Here is a 16,481-nt window from a genome sequence, read left to right as displayed (position 1 = left end):
TATCCATTAGCCCTGCCTTCACCCATGAGGCCATGACATAAGCCACCAAAGTTCTTGTGTAACATAGTGCGGATTAAATATAAAATACTGTAGTAGTACGATGTAGTAGCAGCAGCTTGTGATTTGTCAACATAATGCAAATCTCATGTTCAGATAGCTAGATGCAAATTCTATAACAAACACGATTAAAATACTAAATTATTTCTTATTTTCGCAATATTTTTAAAAATAGTAAATTATTACTTGTTTTCGCAATTTATCATAAACGTAAAAAAAAAACTTTATACTCTTACTATTACATCACCATTTATCATTCAATATTCCAACGTAGCACACTTGGTTAGACTTAAAAACAAGAAGAAACAAAACATATATATAACAAACGAATATAATATGGCAATACAAGCTAAATTGCATATATGTTTCATCATCATCATCATCATCATCATTATTAATTACAGCATCAAGGTATAACATATCCATCGACATCTTTATCAGAAGAAAACATATCCTTAGATTCGACCAACATGTTACATATATAGTCAGGACATGATCACGTACGTGGGAAATGGGAATATTCATCGATCAAGCACTCACGAAAAATATTTATCAATCTCTGCAAAAGTGTCTTGACGTTCATAGACCGGCGTCACCTCAACGACGTCATTTTCATCTTCGTGAAGAAAACTCGTAAGTTCTTTCATGAACGCAGTGTTCTCAACACAAGACTCCTCCAAGATCATGAAATCTTCATCTTTCAGAAATGTTGAGAACCCGATAGTATCCTCATCATCAATGTTGTTATTACCAGCGAAATTATCACAGTACATTAGATGATTGTTAACGGAGGAATCAGAGAACGTGGACGAAGACGACGTAGGATTAACGTTACCATCAACATCAAAGTTCGAGGAAAATGCAGGAGTTGTTGCAACGGCCGCCTGGCTGAGAAGATTCGAGGTTGGTGTGAAGGAAGAGCTCGCTGACTTATCTTGTTCGGAGTCAACGGAAACACTTGTAGTAGTAGTAGTAGTAGTAGTAGTAGTAGTAGTAGTGTGATTAGTAGCTAAGGGGCCACCACTTCCGATGATTTCGGACAGAACACTTTGATTGATTCTCTTTCCAAACCTACTAGCTACCCTATTCAAGAACCTAGCCGATGATAATCTAAGATTCTTGTTGTTCTTCTTCGCCTTCTCATTATCAAGAACATCATCACTAGTTGTCTGAGTAACTTTTTGTTTCTCCAGGTGGTTTTCTGATTTCTCGGTACCGGAGTTTAAGGACTTGTGTGTAACCGGATCAATTCCTTCCTTGATCAAACGTTTTTTGATATGAGTGTTCCAGTAGTTCTTGATCTCGTTATCGGTTCTTCCTGGCAATCCACGAGCTATAGCAGACCATCTGATTAATTAACACCATAAGATTACAATTAGTGATCGCATTAAACATAAAATATGAACTTAATTCAAGCTTAAAAATATTTGCGTTTAGCTTATGATACCCTTTGTATGGTAATTTAAGAAAAACACAATATTTTAGTCTTTTTTTGTTGTTGTCAAGCTTTTTTCGTGTAAATTGTTTGATGAAAAATATACTAAAATGTTTTGATTTGTAACTAAAATAAATAGTTACTGCAGTGACGGAAATTGGAAAGTATACATATCTATATAATGGAGACAGAGAGAGAGAGAGAGAGAGAGAGAGAGACTAACTTGTTGCCGTGAAGGGCGTGAAGAGAGATGATAGAACGTTCTTCGTCTTCAGTGAACTCTCCTCTTTTGATGTCAGGTCTCAGATAATTGGCCCATCTCAGTCTGCAGCTTTTGCCGCATCTCTTGAGTCCTGATCCATTTGAAAACAGTTAATTTTGAATTAATAATAATAGATACAATAACGAAAGAGAAAAGGTCCAACATTGAATATTCAAATATGACGGAATAAAATAATAAGTACCAGCTTTTTCGGGGAGTGTTCGCCATCCACCTTCACCGTGACGATTAAGGTAAGAGAGAAGCTTCTGATCTTCCTCGGGAGTCCAAGCTCCTTTCTTTAACCCTAATTCAGCTTTGCAACACGGTGTTCGCACCATTCTTGATTCTTGATTCTTCAAAAAGAAACTTAGCTTTCTTGATCGAGTTGAAAGGGTTTGTTCTCAAGTGAAACAGGTTGAGAGAGCAAAGAAGAAAAGAATTAAAAACCTGAGAGTTGAAACAAAGTGTGAAATGGGGCGTCGTTATATGATCATAAAGATTGAGCACATGATCTTTTGATTAAAGTATTCAGACATCTGTAGATTTTTCGAATAGACATCTTGCTATTTTGCGATACTCGAGATTGTTTTGTAACATTGAACGACAAGAACACACAGAGAGATAGAGAGATCTCTAGTTGCTAGCTCCGTGTTCTTACCACAAGGAGAGATAATTGAAGGGTTTTAATTTGTAGAGAGAATCTTTTTTCTTATATAAAAAAAAAGATTAATGTTGGGTTACACTTTGCAAAGTGAGAGAAACTTTGAGGACGAGCCCCCATCTTTATTTATGCTTGCTTGTAGCTAAGCTGTACGTGTGGCTGCATCCAGCATCGTTTCAAGGTGATTGCCACGTGGCTCGTTTTGACCTATGCAAAAAAAAATTAACCTAATAATTACATAAAACCGCTAACTTTGTCAGTGGAAGTTTTGAGATAGACGTCTGTGATATTTCATATATCTCGAGATAATTAATATAATTTATTTTTCATTGTCACAAATAATAGTAGTAATACTATGAAGACCGCTATAACATTTACATTTACATGTTATATATATATGTGTATATATTGATAGTAAACAGAAGTGGGGAAATAAACAATGAATATCAATGGATTGCTAGCCAAAAACATAATTATCAAGTATGAGAAAAATATTATTAATGTTAACGTAAAATTGTCAAGCTAATGACCGATTTATTTTTGAACCCGTAATGCAAATTGTAATTATAATTTTTTGCATGCGAAAATATGAATATATTCGTCGTCACTCGACAGTACAAAAAAATCAAATTAAAGATTATATTACGGCGCCGGCAGATCTGGAACACCAATTAAATTATAGCAATGTTGAATATTCTCTTGTATTGATCGTATTCTTCTTCTTGACCAAAAAAGAAAAATTGTATTGACCAAATAGGTCGATCGGTCCAATATACGAAACGATAATATATCATATAAATCTTGAATTTACAATGAGAAAAAAAAAAAATGTTCGTCGAAATGGGCAACAAATTAAACAGTTGAAAGAGTAAAAACAAAAGGTCTATCGAAATGCAAAACCACAAAGGTTCAGTACGTGGCGTCGTGGCCATGTCGGGATGTATTCAACTGTAAAAGTTGGAGTGCGAGACTTTTCTAAGTACGACTGACCTCTTTACATTTTTTTTCCTCCCCTCAAATTTCAATATGCTTAAGAAATCATTAGACGACAAAAATTTAACGAGAAACAATAAGGCAATGAACGAACACACGAATTGAAAATTCGAGGAAGGTAGCAGTAAGTACTACACAAAAAATAGTCGTAGTTGAATTTTGGGATTAAATTAAGAAACAACTTGGTCATTCAAACACTGGACTTGGACATTATCGAAATCGGAATATATCATGCCAAGAAAAAAGAAAAAAATCTAAGTAAGGAACAAGAAAAAGAGGTAACGTAATTTCTATTTCGGACAATTAATTTCCACTATGCTGTTGAGACAAAACCCATTAAACTAGTCAAAATATTGTACCTTTTGTTTTCCTATAAAGTTAAGAACAAAGACTACTTTATCTAGTTCTTTTTTCCTTTTCCCTAACATGATATGAAAGGAACATCCGAACATATGGTTTAATTAAGAAAGTTAACCAGATTGGTTTTCATAAAACCAACTCTAACACTAAAGTCTTTACAAATCCTTCACTCACCCCACTATGCAAAATTACATACAACTCATGCTAAAAAGGTAAGACAACTAGTTTCTTTAGTACAAACACTAAAAAAGAATCTCACCTAGTATGTTGATTCTTGTCTAAACCTCCTGCAGAATTATCAGCGGCCACGGTGGCAGCTAACTCCATTAGCCGTTCATAGTCAATCTCATTAGACTTGAACTTCAGTTTCATACCAGCTTCAATCCATGATCTGATACAAAGAACAGACTGCGTACTATCTTGAGGCATGCAAAACTTTTGCTTATCAATCTCTTCGCCTTTACCGCAAAATACTTCTTCCGGTGCAGCCGAAGTCGCCTGAACCGCAAGGAAATCACGAGCCATGTTGGAAAGCCGCGGGTATCTTCCGCTGTTTACCTTCCACCAATCCAACACATCGGGACTATAGACTCTGACAAGTACTGAGTTAGTTCATCAACAACATTGTTACTCATACTTCCTCTTCTTTTCCTTCTAGCGATTTCCTCTGCAAATGAGATATTCCCTCCTCCTCCTTCATCTATGTCCTGAGGACGGTACCCGCTACTCATGGAAGATGTGAAATGAGAGGAGGAATAGTTACGAATGAAATGGGTTCTTGCTTCATCTATATAGCTTTCGAGATTTATCGTCTCAGGAATGTACTCTGTTTTGATCCGTGGGTCAAGAACGGCTGTAATGTAAGTTATTACGTTGCACACTTGGGTGTTGTAACTTCTGGCCTTCTGGGCCATGCTTTCAGCACAAGTTCTTAGCCAGTCTGGATTGTGGCATGATTTTTGGCAAGTCGTGATCATCTCAGATATGTTATCCATGAAGAGCAGTGCCAGACCAACCGTGAGATCCTTGTTCGTGCACATATCTTGAGTGGTCTTGTGGAATGAATCCAAATCCAAGTAACTGTGGACAATAGTCACCGCGTTCTTCTCTGCAGAAGTCAACATCATTCTGTTCTCTAGACAATTCTCGGTGTTCCTAATCACCGAGTCCAAGGACTTGCCAGCCTGCAACCAATATAAGCTATCACATCACATACAAATATATCTCCAGAGCTTGATGGCTTCCAGGTCAAAGTTTTTGAAAACTTACCTTGCACAAGATGTTGACCATCTGGTAATTGCCACTCCAACGAGATGAAGCATCGATCGGAAGTTTCCAGTTGCCTTCTTGATAAGCTGTTGTCAACTGAATGAAATCATCTGATAGCTCTACCGATCCGTTTAACTCCTGTGTGAATTCTCTGACCTTTGAGATTATGGGCTTTATAGTTGCTAACCCCTCATCAATAATTCCATTCAGAGTTTGAGCAGCACAAGGAATGTAGCAGAAAGGCAAGACCTTCTGACCATCCAAGTACTCCTTCAGGGCATGACAAGCGTGAATAGCGTTTTGGCTGTTGTCATGTGTACAACATAGAACCCTGTCTTCAATGGCATATATCTTAAGCACTTTCAAAAGAGAGCTAAAGATCTCAGAACCCCCAGAAGGATAAGGAATCCGACATATATCAAGCAGCAATCTATGAGAAGACCAATGTTCATCTATCCATTGGCCAGTAACCCTCATATAGAAAATGTTTTGATATGAACTCCAGAAACTTAACGTGACAGAAACTTTGGATTGGATATGCTCCAAAGATGTCTTCACATCTCCCCGCATACTTCTGAAAACCTCATGAAGTATGGCTTTATATTTTTCAGCCGGCCATAACTGGATGGCTGGGTTAAGAAATCTGAAGGAGTTTCCCAACCATCTTTCGTCTACAGTAGAAGGAGGAAGCGATGACAAAGCGAGCCACTTAAGAACTAACCAGTTAAAATGATCATAATCGAGTTGCGGTGCTTGTGCTTTCGACTGAGATTGTGACGGTTTCACAACAACTGGTGGTGTCTGTGGTACTGATGAGCTGGTGACAATATCTGCTGACTTATCATAGCCTGGGTGTCAATTAGCCAGATGCCTTCCAAGGTTTCCTTAAAACAAGAAAACAGAACCCAAGTTAAGATTTTTCTTATCATAGTGCTTAAGAATGAATCACTCTTTTTTGCTGTTGCTGCTGCAGATATAAAATGTTGAAGTAACAAAGATATAAAAAAGAGTACCAGTGGCTGTAGCAATGGAATAGCTTTGTCCACAGAACTTGCATTTCCGGGTTTTGCTGTCTGGTGCAGTCTCAAAATATTTGAGATAGACAGATGTCATTGTCTTCTTACGTTTAGTAGGGGTAACAGTATAAGCTTTATCAGAAGAAGAAGAGCCTAATCCAATGTCAATGGGATCAGGGTGTGGAACAAGTGTCATATCCATCATAGCTTTAGGTTCCATCTCTACATCATATAGTAGTTGTCTGTCTCAGTTAATAAACCAATACAAAACACTAATAAGACCCAGCACAAGAAAGCAAGAGTTTTGATATTTTTGGTTACCTTTGTAGGTTTTAAATGCATTGTTTACATTCCAATCCATCTGTAAAGAGAGAAAAAAACGGTTGCGAGAGAGTGAAAGTTTTGTTTTTTTAATTATTTGGAGGGAAAGCAGAAACAGCCGCCAGAACAGAGAGGAGGAGGAGGATGGAGGATCCGCGCTGGATCTCTCTGAGCCTAAGAGATCTGAGCCGATTTAAGGGAGAGATGAGCTTTGAGTCAGATGTTCGCCGATCTGAGGGGATTGGTCACGACGGCAGATCCGTTGGTTTGGTCGGCGAATTTGACGGAGGAGAGGAGCTAGGGCACAGTAGCTTGGCTCCATAGCTCGGCTGGTTTTGGGGATTTGAGACTTTTTTTAAGGCTCAGCTAATATGACTCCAGCGAATGGCTCGGGTCTCTTTTTGTTTCGGCTTTCGTTTTTTTATTTTTATTTTTTTTGTAACATTAATATTTAATTAATAAATATCTCAATTTCACCACCAAAAATAGTCAGGTTCATAAAAAGTTTATATTTGAAAAGTATCCTCAAGTAAAATTAAACAAATATTCTACCATTATTATTTTTTTTGGGTTTTTAATAAGATAAAAACGATTTTTTAAAAAATAAAAAAAAAAACAGAAGTAAACCAAAGCTTTAGTAACAAACCAAAATGCTAAATGGTAAATGTGGAATCTAACTCGATTCTCAATATCAAAACCGAAAAAAAAAACACTCAATAAAACATAATGAAAAAACAAAAATGCAATAATGTCACTTTTGATGATCTTTATAAAGTTTTTTTTTTTTATTTATGTAAAAAAAGGAATATTAAAGTGGACCACTCATAAAAGCTCAAACACTGGGCAATGGACAAAGCAAAGCAAATTTATGACCGTTACAAATAAATTTTCAAAAAAACTCCTTCAATTTTTTCTTAATTTGCGTTTCCCCTTAATCCAAAACTTTTTTTTGGTATGTTAATCAAAATCTAATCTACACCTACACACACACTCTCTCTCTCTCAAAGCTTTCATTTTGACCAACGCACACACAATTTCTTCACTCCAATCAACGACGTTTGATCAGTTCATAAACTTTAAACTCCAAAAGATCACACACCAGATCTCTTCTTTGCTCTCCTTTTTTGGGCTTTGGAGGGTGAGAAATTCTTAGACTTCTGGAGAGGAAACAAAAAAAAAAAAAAATGCCGGTATCGACTCGATCTAAGGTGATGAAAGAGGAGCGAAATGAGCAAGAAAACACAAATCTGAATCTTCCGTTGAGGAACCCACATCAAGGTTTGAAGGAGAAGATGAGAGCTTTGACTCTCTTGTACGAGCAGCAAAAGAGAGCGTCTTTTTCTCTCCGGAACCCTAATCATAACCATTCTCCCAAACCTGAAGATCTCAGATTCAAGGCTCAGCTGCTTGATTCTTGCAAGAAAGGAGACGACTTTCATCGCCAAGACGGTAAAGATTCTAATTTTGTTGAAGAAGATACCAAAGAGAACAATGTAGCCGAAGCAGATCGGATTTTTGGGGTTAACTCGGTTCCTGTTAAGCCTAGTGCTGTGATTAGGAAGCTGTCTATGGGTAATGGAGCTAGAAACGTTACGGAAGCTGACAAAATTGAGAGTCTTGATGCTTCTGTGAGTCGGATTTTGGTGTTTGTTAGGCTTAGACCAATGGGGAAAAAGGAAAAAGAGAATGGGTCACGATGTTGTGTCAAGATTTTGAACAAGAGAGATGTTTATCTTACGGAGTTTACGAATGAGAATGATTACCTTAGGCTTAAGAGGCTCCGTGTTCGTCATTTCACCTTTGATTCTTCATTTCCTGAAACCACTACACAGCATGAAGTTTATTCCACCACGTAAGTGTATTCAATCATCTCTGTATTGTCTTCAATGGTGTATCATCCTTTCATTAGCAATCAAATTGAGCATCAAAATGCTGCAAGTTCTTTGATTGTCTATTTTCCCCTTTGATTTATTCAGAACAGGAGACCTTGTTGGAGCAGTTCTTGAAGGAAGAAATGGTTCTGTTTTCTGCTACGGTGCTACGGGAGCTGGCAAGACTTATACGATGCTAGGGACAATGGATAATCCCGGTGTAATGGTTTTAGCTATCAAAGATTTGTTTGCTAAAGTTAGACAGAGAAGCTTAGATGGGAACCATGTTGTTCATCTTTCCTATCTTGAGGTTTATAATGAAACTGTAAGAGATTTGCTTTCACCTGGTAGACCTCTCATTCTCCGCGAAGATAAGCAGGTAAACATAAAACTGAGATTTCTTTCTGTCTCTTATAGATTTAGATGAGAACACATTGGTCTCACTCATTTGCTTCTCTCTGAATGTGATCGAAATCAGGGAATTGTGGCTGCTGGTCTCACACAATATAGAGCTTATTCAACAGATGAGGTTTCTACTTCTAAACTATACATTTTTTTTTCATTTTGAGTGATCATGACAAACAAAATCTAATTTATGAAATTTGTTTGTTATGGCTTATTGCAGGTTATGGCTTTGCTCCAAAGGGGAAATCAAAACAGAACTACTGAGCCAACTCGTTGCAATGAAACATCTTCTCGCTCACATGCCATCCTTCAAGTTAGAATTTGCATCTTTCTCAGTTATATATCGCGTCAAATCAATAATGTATCATCAATTTTGAGGCCTGTAATGTCTTAAGTTGATCTTTTGTTGCTGTTCGTTAGGTCATAGTGGAGTATAAGACTAGAGATGCTTCCATGAATATTATCAGCCGGGTAGGGAAGCTATCCCTCATTGATCTTGCGGGTTCTGAAAGAGCGCTAGCAACTGATCAAAGGACGCTTAGATCACTGGAAGGAGCAAACATAAACAAATCACTTCTTGCATTAAGTAGTTGCATTAATGCGCTTGTGGAAGGCAAGAAACATATTCCTTACCGAAACTCAAAGCTCACACAACTACTCAAAGACTCACTAGGCGGCTCGTGTAACACGGTGATGATTGCTAATATAAGCCCAAGCAGTCGATCTTTTGGTGAAACACAGAATACTCTCCATTGGGCTGATCGAGCCAAGGAAATTCGTCTAAAGGAATGTGAAGTAAATGAAGAAATGGTTCAAGTGGGTGAAGAAGAAGGGCCTGATCAGGCCAAGCTATTGTTAGAGCTTCAAAAAGAGAACCGTGAATTGCGTGTCCAGCTTGCGAAGCAGCAGCAAAAGCTTTTGACTCTTCAAGCAGAGAACTTGGCCGCTGCTAATAACAACAACAACGTTTCTCTGACACCTCCATCAATCTCATCTCTAATGACTCCACCATCTGGGCTAACAGCTCAGCAGAAGAAGAAACCAAGGCACTCGTTGTTATCAGGGACATGTTTCACGCCAGAATCATCCAAAAGGACAAAAGCAGAAGAAGCTGTGAAGGAACTTCAGCTGACTGTTAAGGCATTGAAGATGGAGATGGAGAGAATGAAGAGGGAACATGGGTTGCAGATGAAGAAGCAAAAAGACGAATTAATGAAAGATCTTTGTAGTAGTAAAAGCGAGAAAACTCCAGAAAGAGGCAAAGAAACAAGAAGGATTGTCACAAGAGGGAGCTTGAGACCAAAGGAGAAGGAGCTAAAAAGCCCAAGCCATCGGTTTGCATCTCCAGTTGCAGCAGCTAAAAAGAGAAGCTTTTGGGACATAACCGTAGCTAATACTAGTCCTGCCTTGGATAGAAGGAAAACAAGAAGCCATGGTCCTGTTCATCAAGAAGCTCCTTCAAAACTGCTTCAGGTAATTTTAATTTTTAACTAGAGTGGTGATGCTATAATCAAAACGCTCTAAAAAATTGAAGTTATCCAGCAAGACTCACTAATATGTTTGTTTGGTTATTGGTACAGCCGGGGTTTGCTCGTCCACACATGAAGCATTAACAAGTTTTTGAAGACTTATTCGGGACGTTGTTTCTTTTATTACATTTCTTTAGTCTGCTTTCTCCATTGTTTCCATTGTTTGCTAACATCAATATTCTGTAGGAATGACAATAGCACAATTAATCTTTCTTTTTACTAATTTTATTTTTACTATTTATTTTATCACATTTAGTTATGTATGTTTACTTTATGATTTTTGTTCTTAAGCTGATGTTTGGTGGTCTGTATTGTGCTTCTTTTAAAGTTATTAGTTACAAACCAAAGGGAAAGAGTTAAGAGTGAAAGTTTATATAAAAGGGAAAAGCTATTTTATTAAGAACACTCAAAGGATTACAAAGGCTCAATAGTAATACTTCTTTCTCACTTGGTTCTAACAATTCACTCAAGTTTTGGTATTTATATAGCACAAGGTCTTAAAAATATTCCATAGCATATTTATTTCGTAAAAGAAAATTTCTTACTTATTTAAAACAACCAACAATTTATTCAATTCTCTCGTAACCACACGCTTCTATAATCATAACTTTATCCAACATAACTTAGAAACCCATATTAAAACCCATTTAGAGTTGTAAAACCCAAAAAAGGCCCATTAGGTTTTTATTTTGTGATGCTATCGTCCTTATATTTAAGAGCTGAAGACTCTCAACTAGGGTTTTTAACGCCACTGAGAGAGTTTTGTGTCACACAGAAACAGCAAAGATGCCGGCGGCGAAGCAGAGAACTCCCAAAGTTAACCGCAACCCTGACCTAATCAGGGGTGTCGGCAAATACTCGAGGTCTCAGATGTACCACAAGAGAGGTCTATGGGCTATCAAGGCCAAAAACGGCGGCGTTTTCCCCCGTCACGATGCTAAGTCTAAGGTCGATGCTCCGGTTGAGAAGCCTGCCAAGTTTTACCCTGCCGAAGACGTTAAGAAGCCACTTGCTAACAGACGCAAGCCCAACCCCACCAAGCTAAAGTAATCATCCATTTCTCTTCTTCTTCTTCGATTCGTTTTTCTGATTTCAAGCTAAATTTATTAGAATGGTTTTGGATCTGCTTGGAATATAATAGAGATCGTTTTAAGTTTCTAGGATTTGTGGAAATGTAGGATTCATAGAGATTTGCAAGCTTTAAGATATCGTATGCTCTATTGATTTATCAATATTAATCTGATTTTGCATATGTTGTGTATTTGCAGAGCAAGCATTACTCCAGGAACTGTGTTGATCATCCTTGCTGGTAGGTTCAAGGGAAAGAGAGTTGTATTCCTGAAGCAACTTTCTTCTGGTCTGCTTCTTGTTACAGGTGAGTTCTTTTATCTCTTTGGGTAGTGTTGGTTTTTGATTTGTTGTGGTTGTTTAATTTGGAAACTTTGCTGATGCATTTCTGTTGTTTGTTTGATTTGCTCCATTTTTAGGCCCGTTCAAGATCAATGGTGTTCCATTGAGACGTGTGAACCAGGCTTATGTTATTGGAACCTCAACAAAGGTTGACATTTCTGGAGTCAGCACTGAGAAATTCGATGACAAGTACTTTGGAAAGGTTGCTGAGAAGAAGAAGAAGAAAGGAGAAGGCGAGTTCTTCGAAGGAGAGAAAGAGGTATGTACACGTTTTAGTCGCATGCAGCAAACCTCAATCATTTGATGATTACATTACCTAATCCATGATGATTGTTTGTTTAAACAGGAGAAGAAAGAGATCCCACAAGAGAAGAAAGAAGACCAGAAAACCATCGATGCTGCTGTGATCAAATCCATTGAAGCAGTCCCAGAGCTCAAGATGTACCTTGGAGCCAGGTTCTCATTGAGTCAAGGAATGAAACCACATGAGCTTGTTTTCTAGATTTCATATTGTTTCTCAAATTTCAAGAACATCTGTTTCTTTGAGTTTTTCCCTCTTTAATCGTCGTCCTTGGATCTTAAAAGACACTATTTTCTCTAAATTATATATCAAATTTTCGATCAATCTAGCTTGAAGACTTGATGTTATGAATCGAGAAAAATAAGCATATGGATTTGAACGATCATGAATTAATTTTTAATCCAAAATAATCAACAGCTGATTTTGCCATAATGGAAGCAAATTCACCAAAACTAATTACACCGTCTCCATTTGTATCTGCTTCTTTGATCATTTCCGTTAGTTCTTTATACGTCAATGGTTGACCCACCTTGGCCATTGCTCCGGCAAGCTCGGCCGCGCTGATGAACCCATTACCATCTCTATCAAACGATTTGAAAATGTCGAGTAATTGCTCGGAATTGATTAGGATCTCTTCGTTCAGATCAGGAAGAATCGTGCCAACAAGCTCATCAAATTCGACAAAACCGTTGCCGTTTGAGTCCATGCTAGCTAACAAAACGTGGATTTGGTCGCCTGAAGGTTTGAGGCCGAGTGACCGGAGGAGCGCAGCGAGTTCTAAAATTGTCAAGCTTCCGTCTGCGTCCATGTCGAACCGGTCGAAAATGTCTTTTAGTTGTCTAATCTGTCCCTCCATTTTTTCTAATCTTCTTTAGGAATCCAAATCAGAACTGATTAATCAATATTGTCCACGGGAGAGATCGATGAGATCATTAAGAGTTGATTATGATGATCAATGAAAAGGAGAACTTGCCAAATGAAGGTTTTTTTTTTTTTTTTTTGGTTTCTTTTGGAGAACGTAGTATTAAAATTCTGCAACTTTTGTATGTGTTAGGTTTTTTTTTGTTTTCGTTTTTGTGGGTTTGTTGTTAATGGTTGCTGATAAAAATAGATAAGACCACGTATTTATTTCTGTACGGCTATTGAAATATGATAACTTCATGATGATTGAACTTTTTTTGTTGTTAAAATATTCATTTGATTGTTGTGAAACTTTATCTATATACAAAACCAATTTGATATAATAATTAGAAATGTGACTACTTAATATAGTTTAATAATAAAAAATACGAAATGCCAATGGTACGACTAGTGAAATGTGCTAAATTCATGATAATTGTTGTGAAACAGACGTGACATTGTCCTAAGAAGCAAAGAAAGATAAATGACCTTAATAACAAAAACAAACAAAGTAAAAGAAAACATAGAAACAAAAGCAATTAAAATTTAAGATGATATCAAGCACAATCGCTTTTCCTAGCCGTTCGATTGTTACGACGAGCACAGCAACCGCAGGAATAGACGATGATGAGGAGAACGAGGAGACAAATGTTGAAGACCAGAAGATTCCTCCACTTCGCTCTTATGTTGGCTAACACTCCCGCTTTGCATGCGTTGCAATTGTAACACAACTCCGTTTGCTCGTTGCTCCATGTACCGCAGTCTCCGTTGTTGTTCGCCCCAACCGCCGTTTCGTTTTTGGTCGGCGGCATCCACATAGTAGCGTTTCTGAACTCGAAGTTGCAATCTGATGGCGGCTTACAACAACCTGACTACTCAAATACAACCACTAATTGAATTACACAACTAAATCATTAACATTGACATATAACTTAGACGTATAACTTAGAAGTACTAATACAAAACTTATCAAAACAACGAAATAAATTCGTCTAAACTTGTCTTACAATTTTATTTTATTTACTATATGTAAAAACTTAATGATGAAATTTAACCATACCAAGGATTTTTTTTTTTTTTTTTAAAACACTACTTAATAAGTCTTATAATATAGACAAAAAAAACCTGGATTGGAGACAAGTTCTTGTGATAAAAGGCATCAGCGATCTGACTAACAGGACCATCACTCAAATCATCACACACCCTAGCCTCAGCCAAACAAGATCTTATTCCAACCCATCTTTTACCACCAACGAACCCGTTAAGCCAAGTGGAGAAATCAACCGTCCGGTACTCTCTATACCCTCTTCCGGAGACAACATGACCGGCTCCTTTGTTCGTCACAAAGAAGAGAAATATGGAGAATCCCATCAACGCAACAATGCCCGTAAACAGTATGATCAAGTACGAGACCATTGCGAAGTTTTCCTTGAAACAAGATCCTATCACCCCGATCAGAGACACCACGAAGAGGATGCATCCGGTCGTTAGAAGTGGTGCTCGAATGGCTGATTCGCAATCGGTCACGCCTTGATGAACGAACATGTAAATCGAGTAACCAATGGCTGATATGCCCACTAACATCACCAATGTGTTGGCTAGACCCACCACAAAATTGCTTACTCGAAACATTTTTAGAATATTTTTCTTTCTCTGATGGATGAACTTGAATAAAGATAGATAGAGAGAGAGGTTTCTTCGGTTAGAATTTGAGATTTGTTTTTTTTGTAACGTTTTTGTGTGTGTGTGTGTGTGTTTTTAAGTGTGTGGAGTCGTGGTTATTGGGGAAAGGGGGAACGGTTGGTTTTTTTGGGTAGTGGGGGAGAATGAGATTAGTGGAGATTATTTTGGCCATTGGTTTTTAGTTTATACCACTGGAGTAGTTAGAAAACGTGTGAGGGTTAAGAAGATCCCTTTAGTTTAGAGAGACTCGTTAAATTAGATTTTGACTATTTCTTATTGCAACGTCACTTAAGACTATTTTAAACATGTGATTTTAGGGACTTATTGAATCCAAGCATGTTGGAAAAATTCACTTGGGACTATTTTAAACATGTGATTTTAGGGACTTATTGAATCCAAGCATGTTGGGAAAATTATATATAGGTTTAAGATACTAATTTATTTTAAAATAACATTGCAAAATAATTTTATATTTTGACGATTTTAGACCCTGGAGATTTTCTTCTTAATTTTTGCTTTTATAAGCTGACAAGAAAAAAATATATGAAACTCCAAACCATATTTTAATATCCAGTTTTACGATTAATATTTTATCATCAGTTTGAGTTTTCCAGATTTTGAAGATCCTATAAGTTTTGTTTATGCTATACAATAAACCAAAAAGAAACAAGTGATTATATCTGAAATAAACCAAAGAAAAAACCTAGTCCCGAACTTTCATGTACATTTGAGTTTGACGCAAGGAAAATGAATTTTTCAAGTATAATGGCCTCGATAATCATCGGGTTCATCGAAAGTGTCAAAAATGGACTTGGCAATGGCGAGGCTGACAAAAACGAGAAAGAGTGAAGGATAAGAGAACATGGAGAGATATTTCCATTGATGAACTATGGCTTTTAAGATGCTCAGCTGGCAACCTCTGCAACTCAGACAGTATTCGTATGAACAATCTTCAGGAACATGGTTCTCTACGTGTTGATGTTTCCAACTCCATTCTCCTGGCTGCCCGAACATCGTCCTCTCTCCACATCCTTTTGGTTGTGCGCAGCAAAACTTCTGCATGTATTTCATCATTATTACTAGAGTTTGATCATCAAACAGGAATGAATGAATGAGATGAGATAAGATGACATAAGTACTTTACCCAAACATTGCTGTTTTGGCTGGCATTGTAGTTACAGTTTGATACGAGTTATGGTTTTGATGATTTGGTTTAATGGTTTTGGTTTTAGTATCGGGTTTGGGAGTCTTTTCCTTTTAACATTAGATTAAGGTTTTGGTGCTTTTCCTTTTCTAATTACGCTAAGTCGGCTTGTACGTGGTCTTATATAAAGACCCCTTATGATCAATAAGAATTCAGCCTCCAATAATTAACCTAATTCTCTAGAAAGAGACTTGGGTTAAAGGGAAGGTTTAGCTTTAATCTCTAGCTCTAGTTTCAATCACGGCTCCAATCACTAGATCAAAGTTGGCTCATATCACAGTTATGGTTATGAATGATGCAGTCCGAGACTTTTGCAAGTTTACTTGCAGGGACCAACTGACCGACCAGTTGCTTGGCGGTTCGCTTATCCTCGGCCGGGTTCTTGGCGATTCCGAAGGTTGTATTGTAGATGAAACACTTTAAAGAGTAGCCACCAAGGAAAATGCATACGAATATCATTGCATATATGTAAGTTGTGAACATACGTTTGGAGCGAAAGCAGATTGCGTAGAGAGCAAACTGAGGAATCACCAGCAAGAGCAAACCAATGACAATGAAACTGCGATCCGTCTCTCGGATACATTGTGAGACTGTTTTTCTATAATATAAACCTGTTCCCGTCATAGTTAATCCCATGCATATGAGGATTATGGTCGCCATTGTTAGGAACCCAGTTCGTAGCTCAGACATTTTCTTCTTTTCCTGTTTTATCGAATCCAAATCCAAAAAATCTAAAAAGACTCGGTGGATGAAATTTCTGTTTCAATACCTGGTGATATACGAAGAGGTTGCAAAAAAGAGACA

The 16,481-nt window shown here is 37.4% G+C and overlaps 5 protein-coding genes and 2 pseudogenes across 8 annotated transcripts; 2 read left to right on the top strand and 5 right to left on the bottom strand.

Moving 5' to 3' along the window:
* Positions 1 to 262: 262 nt before the first annotated feature.
* LOC104775975 (transcription factor MYB51-like) lies at positions 263 to 2,513 on the bottom strand. The gene is made up of 3 exons (XM_010499951.3): positions 1,957 to 2,513; positions 1,716 to 1,845; positions 263 to 1,404 (listed from the first exon to the last, which is right to left on the bottom strand). The coding sequence occupies exons 1-3, from the start codon at positions 2,090 to 2,092 to the stop codon at positions 594 to 596; spliced, it is 1,077 nt and encodes a 358-aa protein (XP_010498253.1). The 5' UTR covers positions 2,093 to 2,513; the 3' UTR covers positions 263 to 593.
* A 1,351-nt stretch (positions 2,514 to 3,864) lies between these two features.
* LOC104775974 (zinc finger BED domain-containing protein DAYSLEEPER-like) lies at positions 3,865 to 6,854 on the bottom strand (annotated as a pseudogene). The gene is made up of 4 exons (XR_015590567.1): positions 6,375 to 6,854; positions 6,051 to 6,275; positions 5,038 to 5,921; positions 3,865 to 4,952 (listed from the first exon to the last, which is right to left on the bottom strand). The product of XR_015590567.1 is annotated as a zinc finger BED domain-containing protein DAYSLEEPER-like (transcript).
* A 340-nt stretch (positions 6,855 to 7,194) lies between these two features.
* Positions 7,195 to 10,490, top strand: LOC104778775 (kinesin-like protein KIN-8A). 2 transcript variants are annotated; one of them, XM_087500617.1, is made up of 6 exons: positions 7,195 to 8,226; positions 8,351 to 8,624; positions 8,724 to 8,774; positions 8,871 to 8,963; positions 9,071 to 10,123; positions 10,231 to 10,490. In XM_087500617.1, the coding sequence occupies exons 1-6, from the start codon at positions 7,559 to 7,561 to the stop codon at positions 10,261 to 10,263; spliced, it is 2,172 nt and encodes a 723-aa protein (XP_087356743.1). In that variant the 5' UTR covers positions 7,195 to 7,558; the 3' UTR covers positions 10,264 to 10,490. The 2 variants fall into 2 exon arrangements, with proteins under 2 accessions (XP_087356743.1, XP_087356746.1); XM_087500620.1 differs by having other exon boundaries at positions 7,345 to 8,226; positions 8,356 to 8,624.
* Positions 10,491 to 10,923: 433 nt separating this feature from the next.
* On the top strand, positions 10,924 to 12,214 carry LOC104775970 (large ribosomal subunit protein eL6z). The gene is made up of 4 exons (XM_010499948.3): positions 10,924 to 11,225; positions 11,448 to 11,554; positions 11,667 to 11,848; positions 11,936 to 12,214. The coding sequence occupies exons 1-4, from the start codon at positions 10,966 to 10,968 to the stop codon at positions 12,089 to 12,091; spliced, it is 705 nt and encodes a 234-aa protein (XP_010498250.1). The 5' UTR covers positions 10,924 to 10,965; the 3' UTR covers positions 12,092 to 12,214.
* Positions 11,930 to 12,897, bottom strand: LOC104775969 (putative calcium-binding protein CML15 pseudogene; annotated as a pseudogene). Its single transcript, XR_015590557.1, has one exon. The product of XR_015590557.1 is annotated as a putative calcium-binding protein CML15 pseudogene (transcript).
* A 302-nt stretch (positions 12,898 to 13,199) lies between these two features.
* On the bottom strand, positions 13,200 to 14,627 carry LOC104775968 (tetraspanin-11). The gene is made up of 2 exons (XM_010499946.3): positions 13,916 to 14,627; positions 13,200 to 13,662 (listed from the first exon to the last, which is right to left on the bottom strand). The coding sequence occupies exons 1-2, from the start codon at positions 14,420 to 14,422 to the stop codon at positions 13,348 to 13,350; spliced, it is 822 nt and encodes a 273-aa protein (XP_010498248.1). The 5' UTR covers positions 14,423 to 14,627; the 3' UTR covers positions 13,200 to 13,347.
* A 560-nt stretch (positions 14,628 to 15,187) lies between these two features.
* Positions 15,188 to 16,385, bottom strand: LOC104775967 (tetraspanin-16-like). The gene is made up of 3 exons (XM_010499945.3): positions 15,951 to 16,385; positions 15,618 to 15,647; positions 15,188 to 15,529 (listed from the first exon to the last, which is right to left on the bottom strand). The coding sequence occupies exons 1-3, from the start codon at positions 16,365 to 16,367 to the stop codon at positions 15,230 to 15,232; spliced, it is 747 nt and encodes a 248-aa protein (XP_010498247.1). The 5' UTR covers positions 16,368 to 16,385; the 3' UTR covers positions 15,188 to 15,229.
* Positions 16,386 to 16,481: the final 96 nt, after the last annotated feature.

Source organism: Camelina sativa, chromosome 3 (genome assembly GCF_030686135.1).
Source record: "Camelina sativa cultivar CO46 ecotype springtype chromosome 3, ASM3068613v1".
Classification (NCBI taxonomy): domain Eukaryota; kingdom Viridiplantae; phylum Streptophyta; class Magnoliopsida; order Brassicales; family Brassicaceae; genus Camelina; species Camelina sativa.
This window is presented reverse-complemented; position numbering and strand designations above follow the sequence as displayed.

Bases quoted from the DNA above. Each gene is read 5' to 3' on its own strand.
- LOC104775975 (XM_010499951.3), bottom strand. From the start codon at position 2,092: ATGGTGCGAACACCGTGTTGCAAAGCTGAATTAGGGTTAAAGAAAGGA. The intron at 1,846-1,956 runs GTACTTATTATT...CAAATGGATCAG, and splicing joins AACACTCCCCGAAAAAGCTG to GACTCAAGAGATGCGGCAAA. The intron at 1,405-1,715 runs GTTAGTCTCTCT...TTAATTAATCAG, and splicing joins CACGCCCTTCACGGCAACAA to ATGGTCTGCTATAGCTCGTG.
- LOC104778775 (XM_087500617.1), top strand. From the start codon at position 7,559: ATGCCGGTATCGACTCGATCTAAGGTGATGAAAGAGGAGCGAAATGAG. The intron at 8,227-8,350 runs GTAAGTGTATTC...TGATTTATTCAG, and splicing joins CATGAAGTTTATTCCACCAC to AACAGGAGACCTTGTTGGAG. The intron at 10,124-10,230 runs GTAATTTTAATT...TTATTGGTACAG, and splicing joins CTCCTTCAAAACTGCTTCAG to CCGGGGTTTGCTCGTCCACA.
- LOC104775970 (XM_010499948.3), top strand. From the start codon at position 10,966: ATGCCGGCGGCGAAGCAGAGAACTCCCAAAGTTAACCGCAACCCTGAC. The intron at 11,226-11,447 runs GTAATCATCCAT...GTGTATTTGCAG, and splicing joins CCCAACCCCACCAAGCTAAA to AGCAAGCATTACTCCAGGAA. The intron at 11,555-11,666 runs GTGAGTTCTTTT...CTCCATTTTTAG, and splicing joins TGGTCTGCTTCTTGTTACAG to GCCCGTTCAAGATCAATGGT.
- LOC104775968 (XM_010499946.3), bottom strand. From the start codon at position 14,422: ATGTTTCGAGTAAGCAATTTTGTGGTGGGTCTAGCCAACACATTGGTG. The intron at 13,663-13,915 runs GTTTTTTTTGTC...GTATTTGAGTAG, and splicing joins AGAACTTGTCTCCAATCCAG to TCAGGTTGTTGTAAGCCGCC.
- LOC104775967 (XM_010499945.3), bottom strand. From the start codon at position 16,367: ATGTCTGAGCTACGAACTGGGTTCCTAACAATGGCGACCATAATCCTC. The intron at 15,648-15,950 runs ATGAGCCAACTT...TCAAACTGTAAC, and splicing joins TTCATAACCATAACTGTGAT to TACAATGCCAGCCAAAACAG. The intron at 15,530-15,617 runs GTAAAGTACTTA...AAATACATGCAG, and splicing joins GCCAAAACAGCAATGTTTGG to AAGTTTTGCTGCGCACAACC.